Genomic DNA, 24,781 nt, shown 5'->3' with positions numbered 1-24,781 from the left:
ACGGTTATTCCATAACGGTCAACCAACTCGTGATGGCGTCCGTAAAATTTACGAAGGGATGATTTCAACTTCACCATTTGGAACTCAAGAGTCAAGGTATCAGTAAATAGAAAGTAATTATACCAGAAATCTACACATTACAACTCATCATTGTCAAGCTGATGACAAAACAAGAAATCATACTGTTCAGTGGTTCCTGAGAAATAAAGGGATAGAAATATTTGTTGGACGAACAGACAGACTAGGTTATTGCAATATAGCCCACACTTTCAGAGTGGGGTTATAAATGCAAATAATATCAGTAGTGTCTACAACAGCATGATTTCAACTTTGAAGTTTGCTTTTAGTAGCTTAGCATTTTTTGATATGCAATATAGCCCACACTTTTAGAGTGGCGTTATAAATGCAAATAATATTAGTGTCTACAACAGCATGATTTCAACTTTTGAAGTTTGCTTTCTGTAGCTTAGCATTTTTTGATACACTATATTCGTTTATTACTGTTTTTGTATTTCTGTTCTCCATAATTCCAATAATATAGAGTTAAGCACTTTTCTTCTACTGATTTTCGTTGTATGTTGTGTTATGTGTCTTTTGTTAGTCCATTGAATGAGCTTAAAAAGTATGGATTTGAAATCTAAAAATAAAATTGTGGAATGTGTCCATGGGACACAGATGATGCCCCCGCTTGCATATCATATAAAGTTATAAAGGGACATAACTGAAGAACGGTAAAAGTGACACTACCCAAATCTGTACTTGATCTGTGTTTTGTGGTAATAAACATTGTGTATTACATTCAAAACATTTAGTTGAGGCAAACTAAAGTTAGAGAACAGAACAGCAATTTTTACATTTGTAAAGGGGCATATAACTCTAGAACAGTAAAAGTGACACCACCAAAATTCAAACTTGATCTGTATTTTGTGGTAATAAGCATTTTGTATAATTTTTGGGACGTATGGACAGACGGACGTATGTACGGACAGACAAGGGTAAAACTTAATGCCCCCTCTGCTACGGGAGAGGCATAAAAATAGTTTAACCCTGCCACATGTTTATGTGCCTGTCCCAAACTAGAATCTTCACCAGTGCTAATCTATTTTCAAGTGTAATTTTTTTCAATTATTATTAAAAGAATTTGGTGCAGATGATAGATCGTTGATAGTCTTAGTTATTTTCAACTTGTCTAGACTGGCCAATTTAGAGCTTGACATAAAAGTATTGTATGGACACATGTCTACTGCTTAAGTGTGAATGTTGACCTCTGGATGTCTTTTATTTATTTGTGTCTTTGGGTTGCTGTCTCATTGATGTTTACCCCTCACATGTCCTCCTTTTATTCATATTAACATTTTGTGAATAATTTAATTTTGTATGTAACACTTCTTCTGATTAGCTGAAAGTTTTTTTTGTCTATCAGCTCATAGACATAATTTTGTCATGTGACCGTGACATCATCAACGTTTTTTCATGATTTACTCCTTAAAAATGGACTTTAGAATTAAATTAAGGAATGACGGTAATATTTTTTTCTGTCTATTCTACGCAGGTTATTCAGTGTGCATCATATTTTTTATGTTATTTCTTCACAGACAGAAAAAAATATTAGTCATTCCTTAAGTACAAGTGTTCACGCTTATACATATGATATCAAACCAAATAAAAATAGATGTATTTGACTGAACTTTTGTTTATTATTATGATGATGATGATGAATTTGTGTTGAAATATATTACATGCATATTAGGTCGAGGACATGTTCATGCGATACAAATATTATGAACCCTTCTTTGTACACTGAGGATGTTATTGTTAATTGAAGGTTTATAAAATTTACAATACTAGTGCATATAAAACTTTTTTTTAAGGGAGGAAGTTATTGAAGTGAAATGTATCAAAAGAAAAGGGGTGAAAAAAAAAATGCCTTTAAAATACCACACTTTTCTTCACATGTATTTATATTCAAATAGTAAGTCTGCCTAGGTTATCTTGTGGTATATTGCCTTGCCTGGAGTGCAGGAAGTCAAGGGGTTCAAAGACTGATTGGCTCGTAGTCAGAATAATGTGTCCAGGTAGGAAGGAATGTTTCCTTGTAAACTAATACATAAAAAATCTAGCCATTCATAACTTATATCATTTGGTCTCTGGAGAAGAGCTGTCTCATTGGCAATCATACCGCATCTTTTTATTTTTATATATTCATATCACAATCAGTTAACATGTTCTCTTCCTGATAAGCACATTATATTTGCCGCTTGAAGTTTAAACACCAACTTATTCAATCATACATTCATTAAATAGTTAGCTCTCAACATGCTTTAACTATAATATCAACATATTGCATGGTTATAGCCAATAAAATGTCCTTTATTTCAATTTATTATTGATAAAACACATACCGTTGACCTAATGACCTAATAAAAGCTGGAACTAAGTTTATATATAAAATTATTTTCATACCCCCCAACATGAGCAGGGCACGTTAGATAGTATCACTATTCTGTGTGTTTACCATTTAACTACAAGCTTGAATTACAAATTGAGCTTTAGAAAATGTAATTGAAAAACCAAGTGTAAATGTTCTTGTGAAAGACATCATTATTGATTTTTTCTTAACTAAATCTTAAATATTCAAAATTTGTTTCCTACATATAATAATTGTGTAATCCTCCATTAAAAGTACATATCATACTACTGTGTTTACTTAAACTAAGACTAAAATACTTTTACGCATTTTATGGTATTATTCTGTATGGTTCATTATACAAAACACTTATGTGCAATAATCTCTTTATTGAAACTGAATAATGCTGAAGTACAGAATTATATATTCTTTGTATTGCAACTGCTTGTAAAATGTGAAATAATTACATTTTGTATTGACAAAATGCTTTCATGGATCTAGGCTCTGTTGTTTAGTACAATCAACCATTGAATTTAATTTATCCAAAGATATTAATTTTTACATTACATCATCAAATCCTAATGGAAATAATGTTTTTCATCATTCTCACTGAGGAAAATTTCTGTTAAATGCCCAAATTTATAAAATTTCATATAATTTTAATTAAAAATCATTTTGTATTTTCACAGTAAAAATGCTTATCTACGGTAGTTTTATAACAAGTAAACAGATGGAAAGTTACAGGACAAAAAGTAACAAAATTGATAGTACAAAAAGTCTAAATTTAGTGTACAACTGTTTTAATAATATATCTATGAAAAAGTACTTGAAATAATTACTTTTTATAAAATCATACTATTAACAGTTTATGAAATTTTTTATTGTTAAATAAAGATTTATCAAATTTGAATCACACAAAAGGTTATATTCATTGGTATCAATTAAAAGGCAACTTTAACAGCTTGCCTTCTAGAAAATCATTTGGTAGTATCTAAATGTATGACAATAAATTATATATATACAAAGTTGCCTAAATGCTCTATATTTTCAACCACATCATCAAGATTTTGTAGAATAAACTATCCTTTTATAGCTGTATAAACTATGGAAAGAGTATACCTAAAACCAAAACTGCAATTTCATTTCAAAGTATATAGATTCACCATTTGATTATTCAAATCAGAGACAGTTTGAGAGTACATTTCATTTTACAGCCAATTTGACCCCAAATCTGACCTTCTTCTTTTAAGTAATGACTATCAATTTTATGTTTGTCTTCTGTTCACTACATAGCTCCTAATAAATAAGATCCATGATAACTATAAAGTAGAAGGGATTTTACCAGAAAAACTTCATATAAGGCTGCTGTATTAACAGTAAACCAATATCATCCTCAGGCTTTCAACCTCGACCATATATTGGATAACTGAGTTAATTATAACGCAAAAGGGACTTTAACATAAAATAAATTGCTTCACCGAGCGCAGCTGGATATGACCGCAGAGATCCAACCCTGAACAGTTGGGGCAAAAATGGACACAATATTCGCGCTTGATACAGGTCTGAATTTTGATTGTAATTAAATATTTGACACATAATAGGTTTCTGACACAGAATAACTGTAGTCAAAGAACTTAGAATTGGTTATATGATTTGAATTTATATTCAATTTTTTGCTTTTGTGCAATACACTATACTGTTGTCAATTGACTCCCCTCCCCCCCCCCCCCCCCCCAACAAAAAAAAAAATAAATCCTCCCCCCTTTTTTTTTTGCTTTGTGCAATACACTATGCTGTTGCGAATTAAACCCCCCCTTTAAAAATTAAAAAAAAAAATATTTGAAGAAATTTTCTTTTTAATTTCTGAAATCTGAAATGATAAAAAATTGTCCCCCCCCCTCACAATTTTTTTTTTCACCTCCCCCTTTTTCCAAAAAATTCTTTCCCTCAAGATATGGTCATAATCTCAATTCAAATTTCCAATGGGGTTTGCAACCATAATTACCCATTTAAATACATCATAAAAGTCTTAAAATAGAAAATGACATACATAATCATGGCTAAAATTAATATTCCTTAATCAACATTTTTAAATAGTAACTTCTAAAAATAAACTGACAGCTAATCACCTCAAGACAATACAACATTTCTTTATACATAATTTAAAAGCAGTGTAAGGGAGGTAATCCAAACATAACATTGTACTTTTTTTAATTGTCCATTAACCAGGAAACCCTTGTTTTTCCCCCCTTTTTGCCCCTAATTCCTAAATGGTTTGGGCCATAACACCCCCAAAGCCAATCCTAACCATCCCTTTGTGGTATGGAAACTTGTGGTATAATTTCAGAGAGATCCATACACCGTTCCACAAGTTATTGTCTGGAAACTAGAAAAATGCTTATTTGGGCCCCTTTTTGGCCCCTTATTCATAAACTGTTAGGACTATAACCCCCAAAATCAATCCCAACCTTCCTTATGTGGTTATAAACCTTGAGTTTAAATTTCATAGATTTCTATTTACATTTACTAAAGTTATTGTCTGGAAACCAAATGTCTTCGGACAACGCTGACGACAACGAAGACGTGATACCAATATACAACCGCAATTTTTTTTGCGGTCGTATAAAAAACTCAATAATTATAATGATAAATGTAATAATATGTATCCCTCATTAAAATACCACAACAATAGGTAAGTATTATGAATCATAATCTACAGTTAAAAAATAAATAACCTAGTTTTTATCTGAAAAAAAACCCCACTTATCAAATAATAATAACAAATTTCAAATAACCATAATTCAATAAATTAGGTTTGAAAGAATGATAAAATTATTCTTTTCTGTCCAATAAACATGCTAAACAAACTTTCAAAAAACAATAAAATTAGAAAAAATTGTCTTGCCACAAAGTAATTCTTTGATCAGTTATATTATTTTTCTCTCTACAGAATTGCATTTACACTATAATAAATGAAGAAAAGATTTTTTCAATTAAATTAAGTAGGCATTCGGTCATAAGATGTTACTCAGTACTCGTAGTACACAATTTGTGCTTGAAACATCAAATGAAGTGTTTGATTGGTCAATTTCTGAGTCTGAGTACGATGACTGAGTACGATAATCATACACGAAACTTTTGTAACAGCAACACCAGAATTAAGGTTTCAGTACACAATTCAATCAAGTAATCAATTCCTTATTCGAGTAAAGGTCAGCACATACTGTGGATTCCTTTATTTTCATGAGGATGTGGATGGGGGTTTAGAGAATAGAGAATAAAGGGCAAAAGAATAAAGGAAAATTGACAAAAAAAATAAAGAATAGAGGAAAATTGACAAAAAAAATAAAGAATAGAGAATAATGAGGTGGTAAAACATAAATAGAAAATAATGGGCAAAAAGTACAAAGAATAGAGAATAATGGGGGAAAAAATAGAATACAGAAAATAGAGAAATGTAGGAACCCCCATCCAGACCCTCTTTCATGAGTATCAAATTTCATGGATAAAGGAAAGATTGTATTTTCATGGATACCTGATTTCGTGGTTTTGCAAAAGTTTGCACACAAGCTTACAGGGAATTAGTACTTCATTTAACACATAAATTTGTGGTTCACATATCCCCATGAAATCCATGAAAATTGGTACTCCACAAATAACGATGAATCCACAATATACTAACAATCTTTTAACAATATCAAATGGGATTGGGAACATACAAAACAGAAAAACTTAAAATGAACTGTGGATCAAAATCATAACATAGGAGGCACACAATACTATTATAAATATTCTGAGAGTCATTATTATTAAAAGAAAGTTACAGATACAAGATTCCCATTCATTTCAGTATAGATATGGAAATATGGTGAAACTCAGAAAATCATTGTGATTAAAATAAATCAGTGACTGGTTTTGGAGGGTTTGGTTTGAGTTGGGGTTGGAGGAATTCATTTCTTTATTTAAATTTTTTGACCATTTTCTCAATATTTTTGGCCCATTATCCTCAATTCTTTATATTTTTATTATAAAGCACCCCATTACTTTCTATTCTTCTTTTTTTTATTATAAAGCACCCCATTACTTTCTATTCTTCATATTTTTATTATAAAGCACCCCATTACTTTCTATTCTTCATATTTTTATTATAAAGCACCCCATTACTTTCTATTCTTCATATTTTTATTATAAAGCACCCCATTACTTTCTATTCTTCATATTTTTATTATAAAGCACCCCATTACTTTCTATTCTTCTTTTTTTTTGCCCATTTTTCTGTATTTCTATTTTTTTGGCTTATTATTGTCTATTCTGTAAACCCTATCCAAAGTCCAGAGTTCCAGGCCCTCATAAAGTGTGGTTTGTCAAGCAAAGGATCAAGTTACACTTAACAAACACAAAAAAAACCTCACATACAAGTATATTTGACAAGATCTAATTCTTTTGGTTGTATAGAAAATTGAATGTTAGCTTTTTAAAGTATTTCTGATAGAAAAACACTTCAGATGCAATCACCATTCTTAAATACACTGACTGTCATATATCATTAACCAAAATTACCAATTTTCTTCCCTTTGCTTGGTTACAAATCAATAAATCAATTTCTAGTTAGTCCATCAGAAAATAAAACATGTGTTTACTCACAATAAAAACATCTGACCATCTGACAAAAGACCAAAATAAATGTTTTGCATACACCTTTAAGTCAACCAGTGCAAACTTTACGTCAGATCTACTCAAGTTCCTGAATTTGACATTAGTGTATTGATTACTATTTTGCATATCTTGAAATAATATTGATCAGATGGATTGGCTATACCCAGTAGTAATTGGAAAATAAAATAAAATTTCAAAAGTAGCGCTTGACTATTATATTGCAGGTCTAAATTTTTTTTTTTTTAAATGATATAGGATTCGAACCATGATACACATATATTAATCTCTCCCCTGTACTTTTTCAGAGATACTGGATACTTAAGTAATGTGAATTTAAGACAACTTAAAAAAATCATTCATGTGTAAACAGATGTGATTTAATTTTGCATGGGGTGCTGCTGTTAATGCTATCAATGATGAACATAAGTACATAACATCTTTCATCTATGACTTTAAAGTAACTTAGATGACCAGGACCTCAATGCAAAACTTAACGAAAACAGATAAAAAACTGAAGAAACCAAGGAAATACTTTATTCTTTCCTCAAATTGTGTGAGTGGATAAAAAAATAAATTTCCCCATTTGAATCAATAAGCCGTCATAAAAAATATTCAAGTTAAACATATCACTAACGTTTAATTGTAATCATCACTAACAATTCCAAGTACCCCTCCGACCAGATGTATACTCCCTGTAACTAAAACCTGTACATGATCTGCCTCCTGTATCTGAGCAGGAAGGTTACAAGGATCCTTCAAATTCTGGTCCCTCCCATGCGACGCCCAAAGAAGGGCATCATAAATACATGAGAAGTTTACAAAAAAGTTATTACAGTTAGTACCGAGTTGTTTCGGTGTGCCTAAACCCAGAGAATCTGTACAACTTGAAGTTGAGGCAGTGTAACTATTCTGTTTTGATTGGTCTATATTATCATGTGACTGACTATTGTCTACAAGACCTGATGATAAGTTACTATTGTTACAATTTTCTGTCAATCTTGACTTTTTCAAAGAACTGGTACCATTCAAGCAGTTGTTCTCAGTGTTTGTATGCACTCCATTTTTCAAAGGAGATGAATAGCTACCAGGCTGACTGTCAACTTCTGTAACTTCTTCAATCTCTCCATATTTTCGTTTGGAAAGAGAGAGCATTTTCCATGTTTCCATATTATGCTGACATTTCTGTAGTTGTGTTTCATTAGAGACAGTCATATTAGTTATGTCTAAAAGAAAGAAAACATTTCATCATTGATAAAACATTGGCAGCATGTCTTAAAGTGGAAAGAATTTTTTTGTTGCTCTGTTTTTAACTGGACTTTCTTAAATTATTATCACTAGAAGATGCCCGCGAAATCGTGGTACAATTAGGCAAGTGTTGAAATGTCGGGTGCTTGTGTTTACAAATAAAAAGTAGAAGGGGTCCGGACATCGGGTGCCTGTGTTTACACATAAAAAGGGGGGAGGATCACTTCGACACGTTCAACGCCCATTTCATTTTTGGACAGTAAAATGGGTGGATGTCGTTTAATTTAGCAAAATGATGCACTTACAATACAATACAGGATCCTTATAGGCCGAACTGTCCTATTTCTATCCTTTCTTTTTACTTTCACTTGGATTTCGCAGGCAGTACATCGGACTAAGCATGCGCGAAAGCGTATATGACACAGATTTGATAACAGTCTCCGAATTTGGATATTTTCTCAAAAATTGGAGTTTTCTGTGGAAAAAAGATTGTTTCAAAGACAAATTTAGGAAGTACAAAATATATTGAAAATGGAAATGGGGAATATGTCAAAGAGACAACAACCCGACCAAAGAGCAGAAAACAGCATAAGGCCACAATGGGTCTTCAACACAGCTAGAAAATCACACACCCGGAGGCAGGCTTCAGCTGGCCCCTAAATAAAAATGTGTACTAGTTCAGTGAAAATGGACGTCATACTAAACTCCAAAATATATAAATGAATTAAAATTAAAAAAACATACAAGACTAACAAAGGCCAGAGGCTCCTGACTTGGGACAGGCGCAAAAATGCGGCGGGGTTAAACATGTTTTTGTGAGATCTCAAATCTCCCCCTATCACTCAAGCCAATGTAGAATAAACAAACACACAGCAAAAAGCACAGTAAAACTCAGTTTAAAATAAGTCTGAGTCCGTTGTCAGAATAGGTAACAAAAGAAACTAAGCTAAATGACAATGATACATAAATTAACAAAGGACTACTAGCATTACATTTATACGTCATATCACAAATATTTCCGATTTGTATGGTTTCAGAGGAGTTGCGGCTCAATGAAATCGGTCTCTTCCTTTAGTAGTATAGATAATAAAACTTGTGAAACAATTTATTTTTAATTACAAAACCATGAGACCATACACATTAAAGTAGGTACATTTATCTGTAACATCCCGATTCACATTACTTCTTAAGCAATAGTACTTTGCTAGCAATTCTATATGCAAATATGTGATCATAACAGCACGAAGGGTAGGAATCAACTTTACAGAGGGATATGGAATATCTGACTAGCAAGTGTAAGCATTTCATCATACAAATGTATATCATTTAAGATATTCATTGGCATTTTTTTTTCCTTTATAAAAAAATCATTTACATTCAGATATAAAAGTTTATGAGGAAAGCAGACCAATTACCTTTAGATTTTTCAATTTAGATATAATGAAATGCCTATAATCCATGCATGTGATATTTTTCTTATCATTTCTTACCTTGTGCACCTTTACCTGTATGTTTAAAGTATTAATTACAATGTAATACCTTACTTAAACCAATATAATAATGTAAGTGTATGTTACTTAAACATAAGTCAGTAATAGTATAAGTACATTGCATTATTTCTCATGGTAAAGTTACTTAATCTTCAATTTAGTTGTGATTAACATTGTGTAAAGTTACTTTATCTTCAATTTAGTTGTGATTAACATTATGTAGACTGTTTATCTGTTTTACATTGTTTATTTTTTATTAGTAGCTAGAAGAACAGAACAATGTGTATTATAAACAAGAGTGCACACCTCTAGCCTGCTGTTAATACTGATCATGATTGAGTTTTATGTTGTAAGTCTTTTGGATCGAGTTACTACATCAACTTAACATTATCAATAATCAATGAAAATTAGGTCAATGTCTGATGAAGGATGCCAGACAGACATGTATACATGTACCTTTCATAATCATTAGATGCAACAAAATAGTTAGACCTATTGCTGATTGTATTTGAAAAACAGACCTAACCACGAAAAAGTTCACTTGATCAATGAAGCATAAAAATGAAGTCAAGGTAAGAAAAACCTGCCAGACATACATGTACACCAAACAATTATCCCATACACAAAATATATATGACCTATTGCTAACAGAAAATGAGAAACAGACCTTACCACAAAATAATAAAACATTTATCACTGATACAAGAGGTCAAGGTCAGATGCGTCCTGTCTGACAGACATGTATTTATCTTGCAATGATTGTATATACTAAATATAGATGTCCAATTACTTAGGGCTATTCCAGAAAAAAATGTAGGGGAGGGGAGGGAGGCAGTTTGTTTCATCACCCGCCACCCAGACAATTGTAATTGAGAACCATAGTGCATTATAATGTGAAAAGTTGCTCTTATATCCATCACCAATGTGTTATTAATATAAAGTGCCTTCCAACCCTCCCATACATTTCTTTCTGGAATAGCCCTTATTATAAGTGAGAAAAACATCAAACTATAAAAAACGATAGTTTCTTCAAGCAGATGCTGAACCATGAAATTGAGGTCAAGGACAACAGACATATATATATATGTCAAATCAAAACTTTAAATAATAAGACATCTGCTATAAGAAATGAAGTACCTGGCTCTCCACCTAATTTGTAAGGCTCAATACAAATAGATTATGTTGTATCCAGGTTAGTATTCTTATGTCTAGCATTCTTAAAATCAGGCGGATATTGATATACCATAATACATCCGGTCTAGTTTTTATGTGCATGGTTAGTTTTTTTGTGTGCTTTCTTTTTTTTTTTTACTTAGAATATAATGGTAGTCTACATTACAGGATTGAAAGTTATATGGTCATTATTTATATACACTACCTGCAGATGATGATGTTGTGTATGATATGTTTGGACAGAATACTGCTCCATCAAACCCACATGACTGAAAATACAAAATTATATACAAGTTTGCAACAAATATAAATTGATATACATGAATGATAAAAAATATATAAACTGTTGCTGAAAATTGACTCATTTTCACCGTCTTAAAAATCAGTAAAAATTCTTCCATTGTGTATGCAAAGAGTGATGCACATGCATAAAATAACTTTCTAGAAAAAAAAATTATACCAAATCTCAGTTGAAGACTATAGCACCCACCAGTCCACACATCCACCCAATTACTGTGGGATTATTTGTGACATACTCCCCATACAAGTATCTCACTAGCACATTTGTTTTAGGATAGACAATAAGCTATAAACTAAAATAAGCCTGGTAACATGTCAACAAGCAACAACATGTGAAATAAAGACTTCAATTCGTGGAAATATGTTACTTTAATGGAAGTAAGTTTATTCAGAAAGGGAATTTAAATATAAAAATAAGGAGACATGGTTTGTTTGCCAAGAGTCAACTGTCCACAAAAGACCCAAGGACAAGGATGTGAACATGTACATGTATCTGTATGGCTTTCAACAACTACCAAAAAATATATCGCACAGCATGTACAGTAAGCTATTAAAGGCCATGGAATAGCAACATGTAAATTAATTAAAAAAAGTAGCCTCTCAACAGTGATATAATACAACTCTGTAAAAAAAGTGTCATAAACAAAGATGCTGTGATCTGCTTGAAATGGAACTTTTTTCCTGTGAATTGTTTGAAATGCAATGAAATCGGGTTCAAGAATTTCTAGCGAAGAGTTCCATCTATAATGTTATTGAACTGACTGCAGTTGAAATACTGATGATAACTATACTTTACCATGAGTGGTCTGAGCAGTTGTGTTACATCTCTATCTCCTGTTGTGTTAAACAGCAAAATTTTGATCACTTTACCACTGCAAATAGAATAAAAAGTTACATGTAAATCTTTAACTTTAGTTCTGTGGAACCATGCACAATATTTTATACTTATTGACTGGGTATGAGTGGAATAGTAAGTTTATTGTCCCCCGAGGTGCAACTATTGCCCTGAGTTGTAGCCGAAGGCAATAGTTATATCCAAGGGGACAATAAACTTACTATTCCACAAATATCCAGTCAGTAAGTGTTTTATTATACCGAAAGAGACAACAGACAAGAAATGTCGGGGCTAAATCAACTATCGTAATATAAAAAGCAGAAACACAACCATACTGTTTAACGTTTACTTCATATATATTCTGAACGCTAAGTCTACGTCCAGCATTGACGTCAACCCTAGATACAATAGGTAAAACGCAACGTCGCAATTCCCGCGGTATTCTCGACATCCTCCAATCCGGTAGCTGCATTTGAAATTCCGCGAAATATGATGACGCTTGCAGTCAAATAGTTTCACCAAGGTCCAATAGTTGGAAACTATTGACCGGTCAAATAGTTAAACGTTTGCAATTTGAAAAATAGTCAAAATATTGTATACTTATTTTATACAGAAAATGATAACTGAGGTATAATAAGTTCATATGTTTAATTAATGTAGATAGGTTAAAGTACAGCTTTGAGTGTATCTGTGTTGTATTTTTTTATATAGATAATATTGCTAACACAGAATTATGCCTTGCCTGCCACCACAAGAACTGAAAACAAAATTAGACTGGTCAAAATCACAAAGATGTATCTTCTTCAAACTTATCATTTCAAACTATGCAATGTCACTTGGAATTGACTGAAAAGTAAAAAGTCACAAAGAAACAAGCACAATTTTGAAAATATATTATGAATTCAGTAGCCTTTCACTATCAGTCCTCCAAAGATGTACCTAATCAGGAAACAATTTTTCAAAAAGAGCTTTAGAACAGACCCTGTCTTTCTTTTTTATGCCTTCTCTTATACAAAACAGTAACTATAAAACAAGAATGCATGTGTTGCTAAGCATACTCCACTGGTAATTCAAACTAACAGAAAACAGAAAGAAGGTGTCTGACAGATCAGAAAAGTGCATACACATTACAACTACTCACAGCTGAGTTGATAGTCAAATATGAAGTTATTGTGTTCCATAGCACAGGAGAAATATGTGACGAAAAATTTTAGTTTCATTCAACTTATTGAAAAATTCAAAGTATCTGCGATTAGAAAGGAGGTACCTAACAGATTCAAAATGTGCTGACATGTTACAACTAATATCTGTCAATCTGCTGACCAAATATGAAATCATTCTGTTTCTGAGACAGGTGAGAAAAGTATGACAAAACTAGATGTGTCAGAACGACACGAATAGCCCCGTCTCACAAAACAGAAAAATCTGCAATTTCAACAACACATGTGGACACAAACATGCATGGATAGTATCCAGCTCTCAAGACCAATACTAGTTTGATGAAAAATTTCCATGATTAATGAGTAGTTAAATTTCAAACTATCAGCAAACAGGAAGTGGATGTACTGAAGATGTGTTGAAACGATATGAAAATCAGCATATCGGAACGAAACATAAACTTGATCTATTACTCATCATGGTAGACTCACATATCAAAATTCAGCGATAAATCTGAAGGCGTATAGAAAAAAAGTCTGTATAACTGTGATTTTCAACAATTTTCAAAGTTCAAAACCCGTAATTACGGCAAAAATCAGCAGAGCAGAATGAAACTTAAACTTGATCTGTAACACATCATGGTTAACTCACATACCAAAAATCAACCCAATATCTAAAGGCGTTTAGAAAAAAAGTCTGTATAACTATGATTTTCAACAATTTATCAAAGTCAAAAGCCCGTAATTTCGGCAAAAATTAGCAGAGCAGAACAAAACTTAAACTTGAGCTGTAACTCATCATGGTTAACTCACATACCAAATATCAGCCCAATATCTGAAGGCGTTTAGAAAAAAGTCCGTATAACTGTGATTTTTAACAATTTATCAAAGTCCAAAGCCCGTAATTTTGGCAAAAATTAGCAGAGCGGAACAAAACTTAAACTTGATCTGTAACTCATCATGGTTAACTCACATACCAAAAATCAGCCCAATATCTGAAGGTGTTTAGAAAAATGGTTTGTTGCGGAATGACGGAATGACGGACAAGGATAAAACTATATGGCCCCTACAACTTTGTTGCGGGGCCATAAAAATTTGTTTGACAAATGGACAGATGAACGGTAACAAGATGAATGCAAAATAGCCCCCACTCCTAGAGTGGTGGTATAACATAAATCTGAGATAATAGTCAATTATGAAAAAGTAATTACCTCATGCTGTCTGCTTCTCTCTTGGAATGTTTTTGGAACCAATCAACACATTGCTATAATATAAAGAAGATTGTAAATCAACACATTGCTGTAATATAAAGAAGACTGTCAAACACCTTTTCTCATTTTTTTACAAGGACTATAAATTAACAGAAAGGTCAAAATATTTGAAACAATTTCAAATTTACATGAAATAAAATATAGCAAGTTGCCTAGCTGGGAGATACATAAATTGCTCTTGTTTATCAATGTTATTGCATTTAAGTATATGGTTTTTACCAAAACACCACTCTCCAAACTTGCAGGAAAAAAGGGGGGAGGGCAAAATTGTCAATTATATTTCATATTTGGACTACTATATATATATTAAATGAACAATCTCTGATAAAAATAAGACATATAGGCAAGCACACTGCTGTTTGAGTAGATATTAACAAATAAGAATTGGTTATAAGTGGAAAATGTCTAATATTGGTCACTAATATTCATCTACATCTTCCTTGTACACAACACAGGTTCTAGTGGTGAATAATCATGCCAAGTTTCATTACTCAACTTCAAGGGGTTTTAAAGGTTAAAAGAAGAAAAGATTAATGACAGATGAACAGGTGGATGCAAAGACAAGCTGATTACTATAATAATTAATTTAGATCTGGCTCGTTTAATTTCATAAAATTTTGAAAAAATATTTACTTTGACCTGTTGACAAAAATATCAAAATTTAAAGAAATTCAAACCACAAAAATTACAAGATTAATTTCATTGGATATATAGCAGTTTGACAAACACTAATTTTGATCATTGAGAAGCTTGATTTCTCTTTACTTTACAGTTTGTGATTAAAATGTTCATCTAAATTTTAAAGAGTTAACTCCCTGAGGTATTCTGTACCCCTTTAAGGACCCTAATTACGTTTTTCTCTTACCTGAATACTTTCAAGGGTATGTGCACCATCTAGATAGTAAGTTAATCTGTTTTTCTTTATGGTCTGATTTCTCCCAAGCCATTTACATTCAACTAAACCTAAAATTACGACGACAGTGAACCAACGCCTGGTAAACCTTCATTGCGATAGTCCCCTTACACACCAATTAATTGAAAAATCATAGAATCATTTCACCTATATTTGTCCACTATTGTAAATTCATACATTATTGCATGCATTTATTATCGAGATTCTTGAACAATGGACAAAAATATGAGATTAATTATTACGATTTTAGGTAATGATGCTTTTAAAATTAAAAATGCAAGTCTTGTGAAACTTGTTCCATTACATTTGTTGCAAAAAATTTCTGCATTTGCAGTATTCAAGAAACAGATCATAATATCATAAGATTATTCATGTATGCATTTGTCAATGAATAATAATTCTGATAATAATACAGATGGACAGAAGACTGATTTAAGGAATAATTAATGTAAAGTTACATTCTGAATATGATATATCTCATTTTATATTGTGAAGTAAACTGTAGTCACTGACCATTTATCAAAGTTTGGTTGAAAGGGAAAGACTTTGCTACTCCTATATCACCATGACCATCAACAGCAACTTCGTTCACACCATTCAAAACTTCCTCTGAAATTATTTGATAGAACAAAACTATAAATGAAGTAACAAGTACTACTTGAAATACAGATCCTATGTCCACACTTTGCTTACAAGAATCTGACAATGCTAGATTCTACTTTCATATTTTAAGACCTTTTAAGATTTTCAGGTTTTTGTTGTTATGATTCACACCTTCAAAAATTTGAAGCCTGACTTTTCATTAGCTGATGTAAGACAGATTAGAAAGTAGAACGTTGTGTTGTCAGATCCAAGTAAGCAAAGCAAGGACACAGAATCTGTATTTTAATAATATTGTCTGTTTTGATCCTGTTTATATCATGAGGACAATAATGACAATGTGTATGTTGAAAACCTTAAATAACCATTTTACTATACACAAACAACCAAACAGACAATTCTAAAACGTATTTTGTAAACTAGAAATATATTCCTGTGACTATGCTGCTTAATTCATGCAGTCTAACCCTTTTATACTTTTATTTTGTCTCAGGGTAAAAAAAGATGTCATTATATAAGGGACGAAACTTCCCATAATCCTCTAACCATATAAACTTTTGACATGTCTAGCCTGTATATAATTTGCAAGTAAACTGTGAAATTAAATAGCACTACTTTAACATATAAATTGTGCAAAATACTCAAAGTCAATGAACCATGACTGAAGGAACAGGGGCAAATAATTTTTTAGATATAAGATATGCCAAAGTGAAAACAGCTGCGAATGAAATATGATTGACTTATCAAATGTGGTTTACCTTGAACTGACCTAATCACAAATTTTAACATGTAAACTATGCAAAAGTTTCAAAGTCTATAGACCATGACTGAGGGGGCGTGACCAAATAATCTCCATAAAAATGAGATATGCTAATGCTAGTACAGTAGCATACCAGATATTATTGACTTATCATAAGTGGTTCCACTTTAACTGACCTAATCACAAATTTTAACATGTAAACTATGCAAAAGTTTCAAAGTCAATAGACAATGACTGAGGGGTAGGGCCAAATGATCTCCATTGAAATGAGATATGCAAATCATTAATTTATCATTAGAGGTTTCCCTTAAATTGACCTAATCACAAACTTTAACAAATTGTTGACGCCTCTTTTATTGACTCAAATCAAGGCGAGACAAAAATGGACTAATCAAGATATTGAGCTTGACAGACATAGATTAACCTCAGATAACTGATATTTTGAGAAACTGTCAATATTTTCTAAATTACTTCCTTGAAAATGTATTGTCAATGTATTGTAAATGTATTGTAAATGAAATTATCTCCAACAGGAAATCACTTTATACTCTGCTTTCCATACAGAAAGGGTTTATAAAACTTATGTCATGTTATGTTCATTTAACATGGTGCAAGTTATCTTATAAAGCAGTTTTATTGCAGAGTTATAATCACCTTTTAAAACTCCCTGAGTTTTCATCCATGTCCTTGTCAACTGTAATGCAAGTGAAGCATTGACTTTCTGCATATGTCCAGCTATACCAAGCTTAAACTTTTCACCTGGTCTTTCGTAGGAGGCAAAGTGAGGAGCAACTTCAAGATGGCACTGCAAAACCAAAATGATTCTTTTTCTATTAGTCAAAATTATGAAAGTGTTTTTAAAATTTAAACAATTCAATGTGACAGTACTTTTATTTATGGATGACAATATGTCGAAATCTTTAATGGTGCGGAGTTTATGATTTCCTAATTCAATACAACAATGAAGCAGGGAATTTGTTTTAACCAAAAAATAACCTTCTAGGGACAATTGAAAATAATAACCATAAACTTAAAGGAAGTAATAACTTTCAATTCTAATCTTTAAAAAATAATAAAATATAGAAGTTAGAATAAATCTCTCAGATGTTTAATTACTTCTCAAAAGTATATTAATAGTTTTGCTGTCTTTTAAGGTTAAAATATATCTGTTTTTATAAAACACTTCCTGTTTCAGTTAAACAATCATCAATGTTCTGGTGTGCTTACTATTAAAGTTAGGAAGGCTTTTCCAATGGTTAATAGATTGATTGATTGTCGGTTGCTTAATGTCCAGTAGCAAATATTTCATGCATGTTCAGGATGATCCAATGGTTAATGATGAACAAGAAACCTTTATTGAAATCATTTGATATCTCATAATGACTCATATGTATGAATTTTAAAAACTGGCAAAAAAAATTTGAAGCTTACAATTTTAATGGTGTTTACTTTTTGAGGCCAGCATAGTTCCTGTAAAACTTCAGAGATATTTTCAATAAGAACTGTTAAAATCAAGAGATACCAACCCCCTTTTCCTCTGCCCGTTCATGCAGAACTTTAAGTGCTTCAGGACACTGTGGCGATGTAAATGCTGGTACACCAGGCTACAAATGCAGTAAAAAAGTACAATTAATAATAATATTAAGTCTTTTTTTTATATCAAAAATATATTAACAAAAAAAAAAATCAAATGTTCATTATGAAGATATTTTCTAATAGCAACTTCCTTCTTAGTGTCAGTCCTCAAACCTTATTTTTTTCTTGTGAAAAGATGATGTAGAACTTCAGAGGGAATATCTATTTTGCTGATTCATAAGCAAATAATTAATGACAATAGGAATGCACTGCTGATTTGAGAAAAACACTTAAATGACTTTTTTATGTATTTTTTTAAAACAAAATTATTTTGCATGAAAAAAATGAAACAAAACTAACTTTGAAAATACCAGCTTTTTGCCAAGCAATCTTCTCAATGGTGTTTCCCAAAATAGACACATGATCCATTCCAAGGGAGGTAACTCCACACACCACTGGTTTCCTCACCAAATTAGTACTATCATACTCGCCTCCTATTCCCACTTCTATTATAGCTACATCTGTTTGTTCTTTCAGAAAAATATTGTAAGCCATAAGGGTGAGAAAAGCAAAGTATGCTGGCATAGAATCATTATTTTGTTCCTGTATCAAAAAAAATATAGAACTTGAGTTCAATAAACTGTATTCTCATTAAATTTAGTTATTGGTAGTATTATCATGAAATTATGCTCATTGAATGGAGGACAAATGTAATGGTTTTAAAGATTTTTTTCTAATAATTAATAATTGACTCCACAAGACAGTCTTGAAATCCCATGTATATTAATAACTATTAATTACCATATCTTTTTTCAATATTCCTATTACCAACTGGGTCAATATCCCTAATGCTCCTCAAATTGAGGAACTCAAAAGTTGTGCGTAAACAAAAAATCTCTGAGTAGTGATATTGGACATGTTTCTATTTTTAACAAGTGACTGAGCTGAACCATTTGTGCTGATTTGAAATGTAGAGGTCCATAGAATAAATGTGTAAAAACTATGGAGTTATTAAATGTATGCAAAGAACTAAATTTTCAAAGAATTTATTGAGTGAAAAAAAGGATTCTTTACCTCTAGGAGCCGTTTTCGATATGAGCAGAGAAATTGAGGAAAAGGCTACCATTACCACCTACCTGAAATGAATTGCGCATCTGTGCCCAACTTATAATGAATCATGTGAATGCTTTTTGTCAAGTGCAATTGCCTTTTTATTTATTCTTGATTGTCCTAGTCTTGGTTCAATTTTGTTTTTATTTAGGTTCATCAGGGTGCATTGTAGTTTCGAACTTTTTTGTTTATTTTTTTGTTTTTATATTTTGTTGTGAATAGTTGTTTGGCACTTTATGTGGTTTATAGCTGCATCTCAAATATATATTTCCGGAAATTAGTTTTGAATATGTGAGGAAACTAGATATGTCAGTACAAAACGAATGCCCCTGCAAACTCTTGCAAAACAAATCAGTCAAACAGAACTGAATACAAACTCTATCTATAAGTTATCATTATACACTGAAGTACCAAAATTTAGCTCCAGATCTGCAGGTATTACAAAAAGCCCAAAAAGTACAATTTTCAAGGGCTAAAATACCACTACAAGCTGGTCAACTGTAGGGAAATACAAACTCAATCTGTAAGTCATCATACGATCATTATACACGTACACTCAAAATCAGATCTGTAGACAAGACAAAAAGAATATTTGGGCAAGTATAATTTTCATAAAGTTTTTTAACTCCACCAAATATGGTCAACCAGAATGAAACACACAATTAATCTGTAGTTATCATTATGAACTTATGTATAATAAACAGAGGTGGATTCAGGGGGTGGTCACCCAGTTCGCATGACCCTTCCTTGGGGTTAAAAATGGTGCACCATGTACATTTAAGCGTAATATTTTGAATAATTTATCAATTTCTTTATCCTTGGTAATGCAGTTGACATTAATTATCTTAAGGCTAAATACATGTACCTTGACATGTGTGTTTAAACAATCAACATGTTACCAGCGATTATTAATTACTTCTTCCCTTCCTTTGATGTGTAGATGTGAAAAAGAAGAGACAGCCACCAATTGTAGATGTTTTCAGTAGGACTGGTGATTAATATTTTTATTTATATATAGTTTATCTAAATTTTAACAGTTTAAATTTGTTTTAATACTGTAATTCCAACATTCAAGTATTTTTTATTCGTTTTGAGTCTTGAAACAACAGGACAAGATGTATAATAACTGGAGACAACAGGATAAGATGTATAATAACCTGAGACAACAGGACAAGATGTATAACAACCTGAGACAACAGGACAAGATGTATAATAACCTGTGACAACAGGACAAGATGTATATAACCTGAGACAACAGGATAAGATGTATATAACCTGAGACAACAGGACAAGATGTATATAACCTGAGACAACAGGATAAGATGTATATAACCTGAGACAACAGGACAAGATGTATATAACCTGAGACAACAGGACAAGATGTATAATAACCTGAGACAACAGGACAAGATGTATAATAACCTGAGACAACAGGACAAGATGTATAATAACCTGAGACGACAGGATAAGATGTATAACAACCTGAGACAACAGGACAAGATTTATATAACCTGAGACAACAGGATAAGATGTATATAACCTGAGACAACAGGACAAGATGTATAATAACCTGAGACAACAGGACAAGATGTATAATAACCTGAGACTACAGGACAAGATGTATAATAACCTGAGACGACAGGATAAGATGTATAACAACCTGTGACCACAGGACAAGATGTATAATAACCTGAGACAACAGGACAAGATGTATAATAACCAGAGACAACATGATAAGATGTATAACAACCTGAGACAACAGGATAAGATGTATAACAACCTGAAACAACAGGACAATATGTATAATAACCTGAGACAACAGGACAAGATGTATAATAACCTGAGACAACAGGATTAGATTTATAATAACCTGAGACAACAGGACAAGATGTATAATAACCTGTGACAACAGGACAAGATGTATAACAACCTGAGACAACAGGACAAGATGTATAATAACCTGTGACAACAGGACAAGATGTATAATAACCTGAGACAACAGGATAAGATTTATAATAACCTGAGACAACAGGACAAGATGTATAATAACCTGTGACAACAGGACAAGATGTATAACAACCTGAGACAACAGGACAAGATGTATAATAACCTGTGACAACAGGACAAGATGTATATCATTTTACCACTTTATATATACAAACCTTGGTAGCTTCTAGCTTGTTGAACACATCCCAGAAATAGGTGACAAATTTTTCACGAGACAGAGGCTGTCCATTTATTTGAAATCGCTCCCTTACTTCAACAAGATGAGGTGAACTGAAAAAACAATTTCAAGATTTAAGTTCAACAGTTTGTAACTACACTAAATATAGCAAAAGGAAGTGTCACTAAATGCTCTAGAGGTTCTCAAGTTAAATTGTTTATCAATCTTGTCTTCTTGATCATTTTTGCTGTTTACAATTTTTCTTTATCTACCTACTAATAGTTTTTCCCCAAAAAGCAAAAAGAAAAAAAAAAAGAAAAAAAAAAGATGAGTTATCTGACAATTTGCTCTTTTTGAAGATCTTGTTTTGCTTATCATTTTGCTGTTACCAGTTTCTCTCTATCTACTATAGTTTTTTAACAGTATTCGAAAATAAAAGACTTTACATTTGTACATGCATTTTACCTCTATGTTCTATTTCTAGCCTTGGTACCCATGTTGGTTGGCCAGAAGGCTGACGGGACACACTTTATACACCAGACACCCCAAGGATGGTTGCCAAGTTTTGTTCGATTTGGCCCCGTTGTTTCAGACGATTCTTGTAAAAGTAAATGGTTGATGAACAAGATATGAAGGATGCCAAGTGACAGCAGAGGCTCACACTGGCCCTTTGGACCAAAAATACAAATGGTACAGTATGATATAAGTAAAAGAATAACATAAAACTACATGATACTTATATCAATCAAAGATGCAAGATTAACAAACATTCATAAGATACTGTACAAGTTAAAGAAAGTCATAACTTACAAAACCACCACTAATGGTAGTACTAAGAGATATTTAAGAGATATTGTCTACTGTGGAGTGTGAATATCATTTTCATGGATTGAGGAAAACTTGCATTTTCATGGATATTTGATTTCGTGGTTTTGACAATCTCTGCATACAAAGCCTATAGAAAATTTGTAATTCGTTGAACATTTGAACTCGTGGTTCACCTGTATCCACAAAACCCACGAAAATTGGAATCCAACAAATAATAATGAATCCACAGTATTTGATAATATAATTTAAACTTTGAGGAAACACAAATCATGAAATGTAGACTTTTTTAATTCTCAAAATTTACAAAAGCATGTTCAAGATTTCTCTTTCAAATAGGAATGCCTAGTTAGATTTGATAGTTGAAAACAAACAGCCTCCAATAAAGCTTTTATAGTTTCCTTTTTTAATAAAAAATGTAGTGTTTAAATCATGTAAGTCAATTTGCGATGTACATAAACAAAATAAATTCTATTATAATAATTTTCTACCATAACCAATCCATTTTCTATTGAAATAAGCACATCTTTGTAAAATTTTCAATAAATGTACATTTCATACCGATATAACATGTTACTTTTATTATTCTTCCCTTAGATTATTTATTTTGTATTTACATTGTATCATAGGTCAAATTTATTTGTTCAGTGTATGTTCAATGGTGTTAATATGTCCTTTGATTGAGTTAAGCTATTTCAGTTGATATTTTATAGTGTGTCTTTCTATGTTGTGATGTTACACTATTGTTTCAGAAAAAGGGTGAAGGTTTGGTACCATTAAAACGTTTAAACCCGCTGCATTTGTTTGCACCTGTCCTAAGTCAGGAATCTGATGTTCAGTAGTTGTCGTTTGTTGATGTGGTTCATAAGTGTTTCTCGTTTCTCGTTTTTTATATAGATTAGACCATTGGTTTTCCCGTTTGAATGGTTTTACACTAGTAATTTTTGGGGCCCTTTATAGCTTACTGTTGGGTGTGAGCCAAGGCTCCGTGTTGAAGACCGTACTGTGACCTATAATGGTTTACTTTTATAAATTTTGACTTGGATGGAGAGTTGTCTCATTGGCACTCATACCACATCTTCTTATATCTATTGGTTAATATTGTAAAATGTAGATGACATGCGTGAAACATTTAAAAACTAACTATAAAAGTCTCAACATTTGAACAAAAAGTGCATTAACTTGAAGACAAGAAGTGACCTAGCTATTCCTTATAATAGCTTTTTTAACAATTTAATATATAGAAATAGAGGCCAAATTAGGGCCTTACTCCTTTCCAAGTTAATAAAAGCATTTACCTGAAAAATCCTGTTTTGAAACCCTGATGTCGTAGAATGCTTTCACAGTAAGCACATGTTGACCCTTTACCTTTAGTGCCACTGACATGAATTACCTTTAATCTATCTATGTCATCCAACTGAAATTGAAAGAGTAATTATAATTAAAAATTCATTGTCATGGAACAAAATGTTAACTTGATCTATAACTTGTCATGGTGCAAAGTGTAAGTATAACAAATATCAAATCAATGTCTTCAAGCATGACAAAAAAAAGTGTGGAAAACTGATTATTTAAGTGGATTTTCTAAGTCCAAGGACCATTACTCTGCACAAAATCATCAGACCGGAACAAAATTCAAACTTGATCTGTAACTTGTCATGATAAAACTATATACCAATTATCAAATCAATATCTTCAAGCATGACGAAAAAAAGTACGGAAAACTGAATGAGTAAATTTTCGAAGTCCAAGGACCATAATTCTGCACAAAATCATCAGACTGGAACAAAATTCGAAATTGATCTGTAACCTTTCATGATAAATCTATATACCAATTATCAAATCAACATCTATAGCATGACGAAAAAAAGTGCGGAAAACTGATTATTTGAGTAAATTTTCGAAGTCCAAGGACCATAACTCTGCACAAAATCATCAGACTGGAACAAAATTCAAACTTGATCTGTAACTTGTCATGATAAAACAATATACCAAATATCAAAGCAATATCTTCAAGCACGAAGAAAAAAAGTGTGGAAAACTGATTTGCCGGACTGACAGATGGACAGACAGACAGACAGATTGACGGACAGAGTGCAAACCTAAAGTCCCCTTCGCCTTCGTCAGTAGGGGACTAAAAATAAAATGTGGTATGGTTGCCAAAACAAACTCTCCACAACAGACCAAATGACACAGAAATAACAAATATAGGTCACTGTACGGCCTTCAACAATGAGTAAAACCCATACCGCATAGTCAGCTATAAAAGGCCTGAAATGACAAATGTAAAACAATTCAAA

The 24,781-nt window shown here is 32.0% G+C and overlaps 1 protein-coding gene across 2 annotated transcripts in view; it reads right to left on the bottom strand.

The window, feature by feature from the left end:
• Positions 1 to 7,263: 7,263 nt before the first annotated feature.
• The window catches only part of LOC127730233 (folylpolyglutamate synthase, mitochondrial-like), a 31,610-nt gene continuing 14,092 nt past the window's right edge, over positions 7,264 to 24,781 (bottom strand). For both annotated transcript variants that reach the window (XM_052238525.1, XM_052238526.1), the window contains 11 exons: positions 23,780 to 23,898; positions 21,655 to 21,769; positions 18,743 to 18,985; positions 18,334 to 18,411; positions 17,462 to 17,612; positions 15,961 to 16,056; positions 15,400 to 15,497; positions 14,475 to 14,527; positions 12,068 to 12,143; positions 11,177 to 11,240; positions 7,264 to 8,286 (listed from right to left, as the gene is read on the bottom strand). In XM_052238525.1, coding sequence (XP_052094485.1) covers positions 7,700 to 8,286; positions 11,177 to 11,240; positions 12,068 to 12,143; positions 14,475 to 14,527; positions 15,400 to 15,497; positions 15,961 to 16,056; positions 17,462 to 17,612; positions 18,334 to 18,411; positions 18,743 to 18,985; positions 21,655 to 21,769; positions 23,780 to 23,898 — 1,680 coding nt within the window. In that variant the 3' untranslated portion in view covers positions 7,264 to 7,699. The remainder of the gene's footprint in view (positions 8,287 to 11,176; positions 11,241 to 12,067; positions 12,144 to 14,474; positions 14,528 to 15,399; positions 15,498 to 15,960; positions 16,057 to 17,461; positions 17,613 to 18,333; positions 18,412 to 18,742; positions 18,986 to 21,654; positions 21,770 to 23,779; positions 23,899 to 24,781) is intronic.

This window comes from Mytilus californianus, unplaced genomic scaffold, assembly GCF_021869535.1.
Source record: "Mytilus californianus isolate M0D057914Y unplaced genomic scaffold, xbMytCali1.0.p SCAF_2, whole genome shotgun sequence".
Taxonomy (NCBI): domain Eukaryota; kingdom Metazoa; phylum Mollusca; class Bivalvia; order Mytilida; family Mytilidae; genus Mytilus; species Mytilus californianus.
Note: the sequence above shows the minus strand (reverse complement) of the source record. Positions and strands in the feature narration are given on the sequence as shown.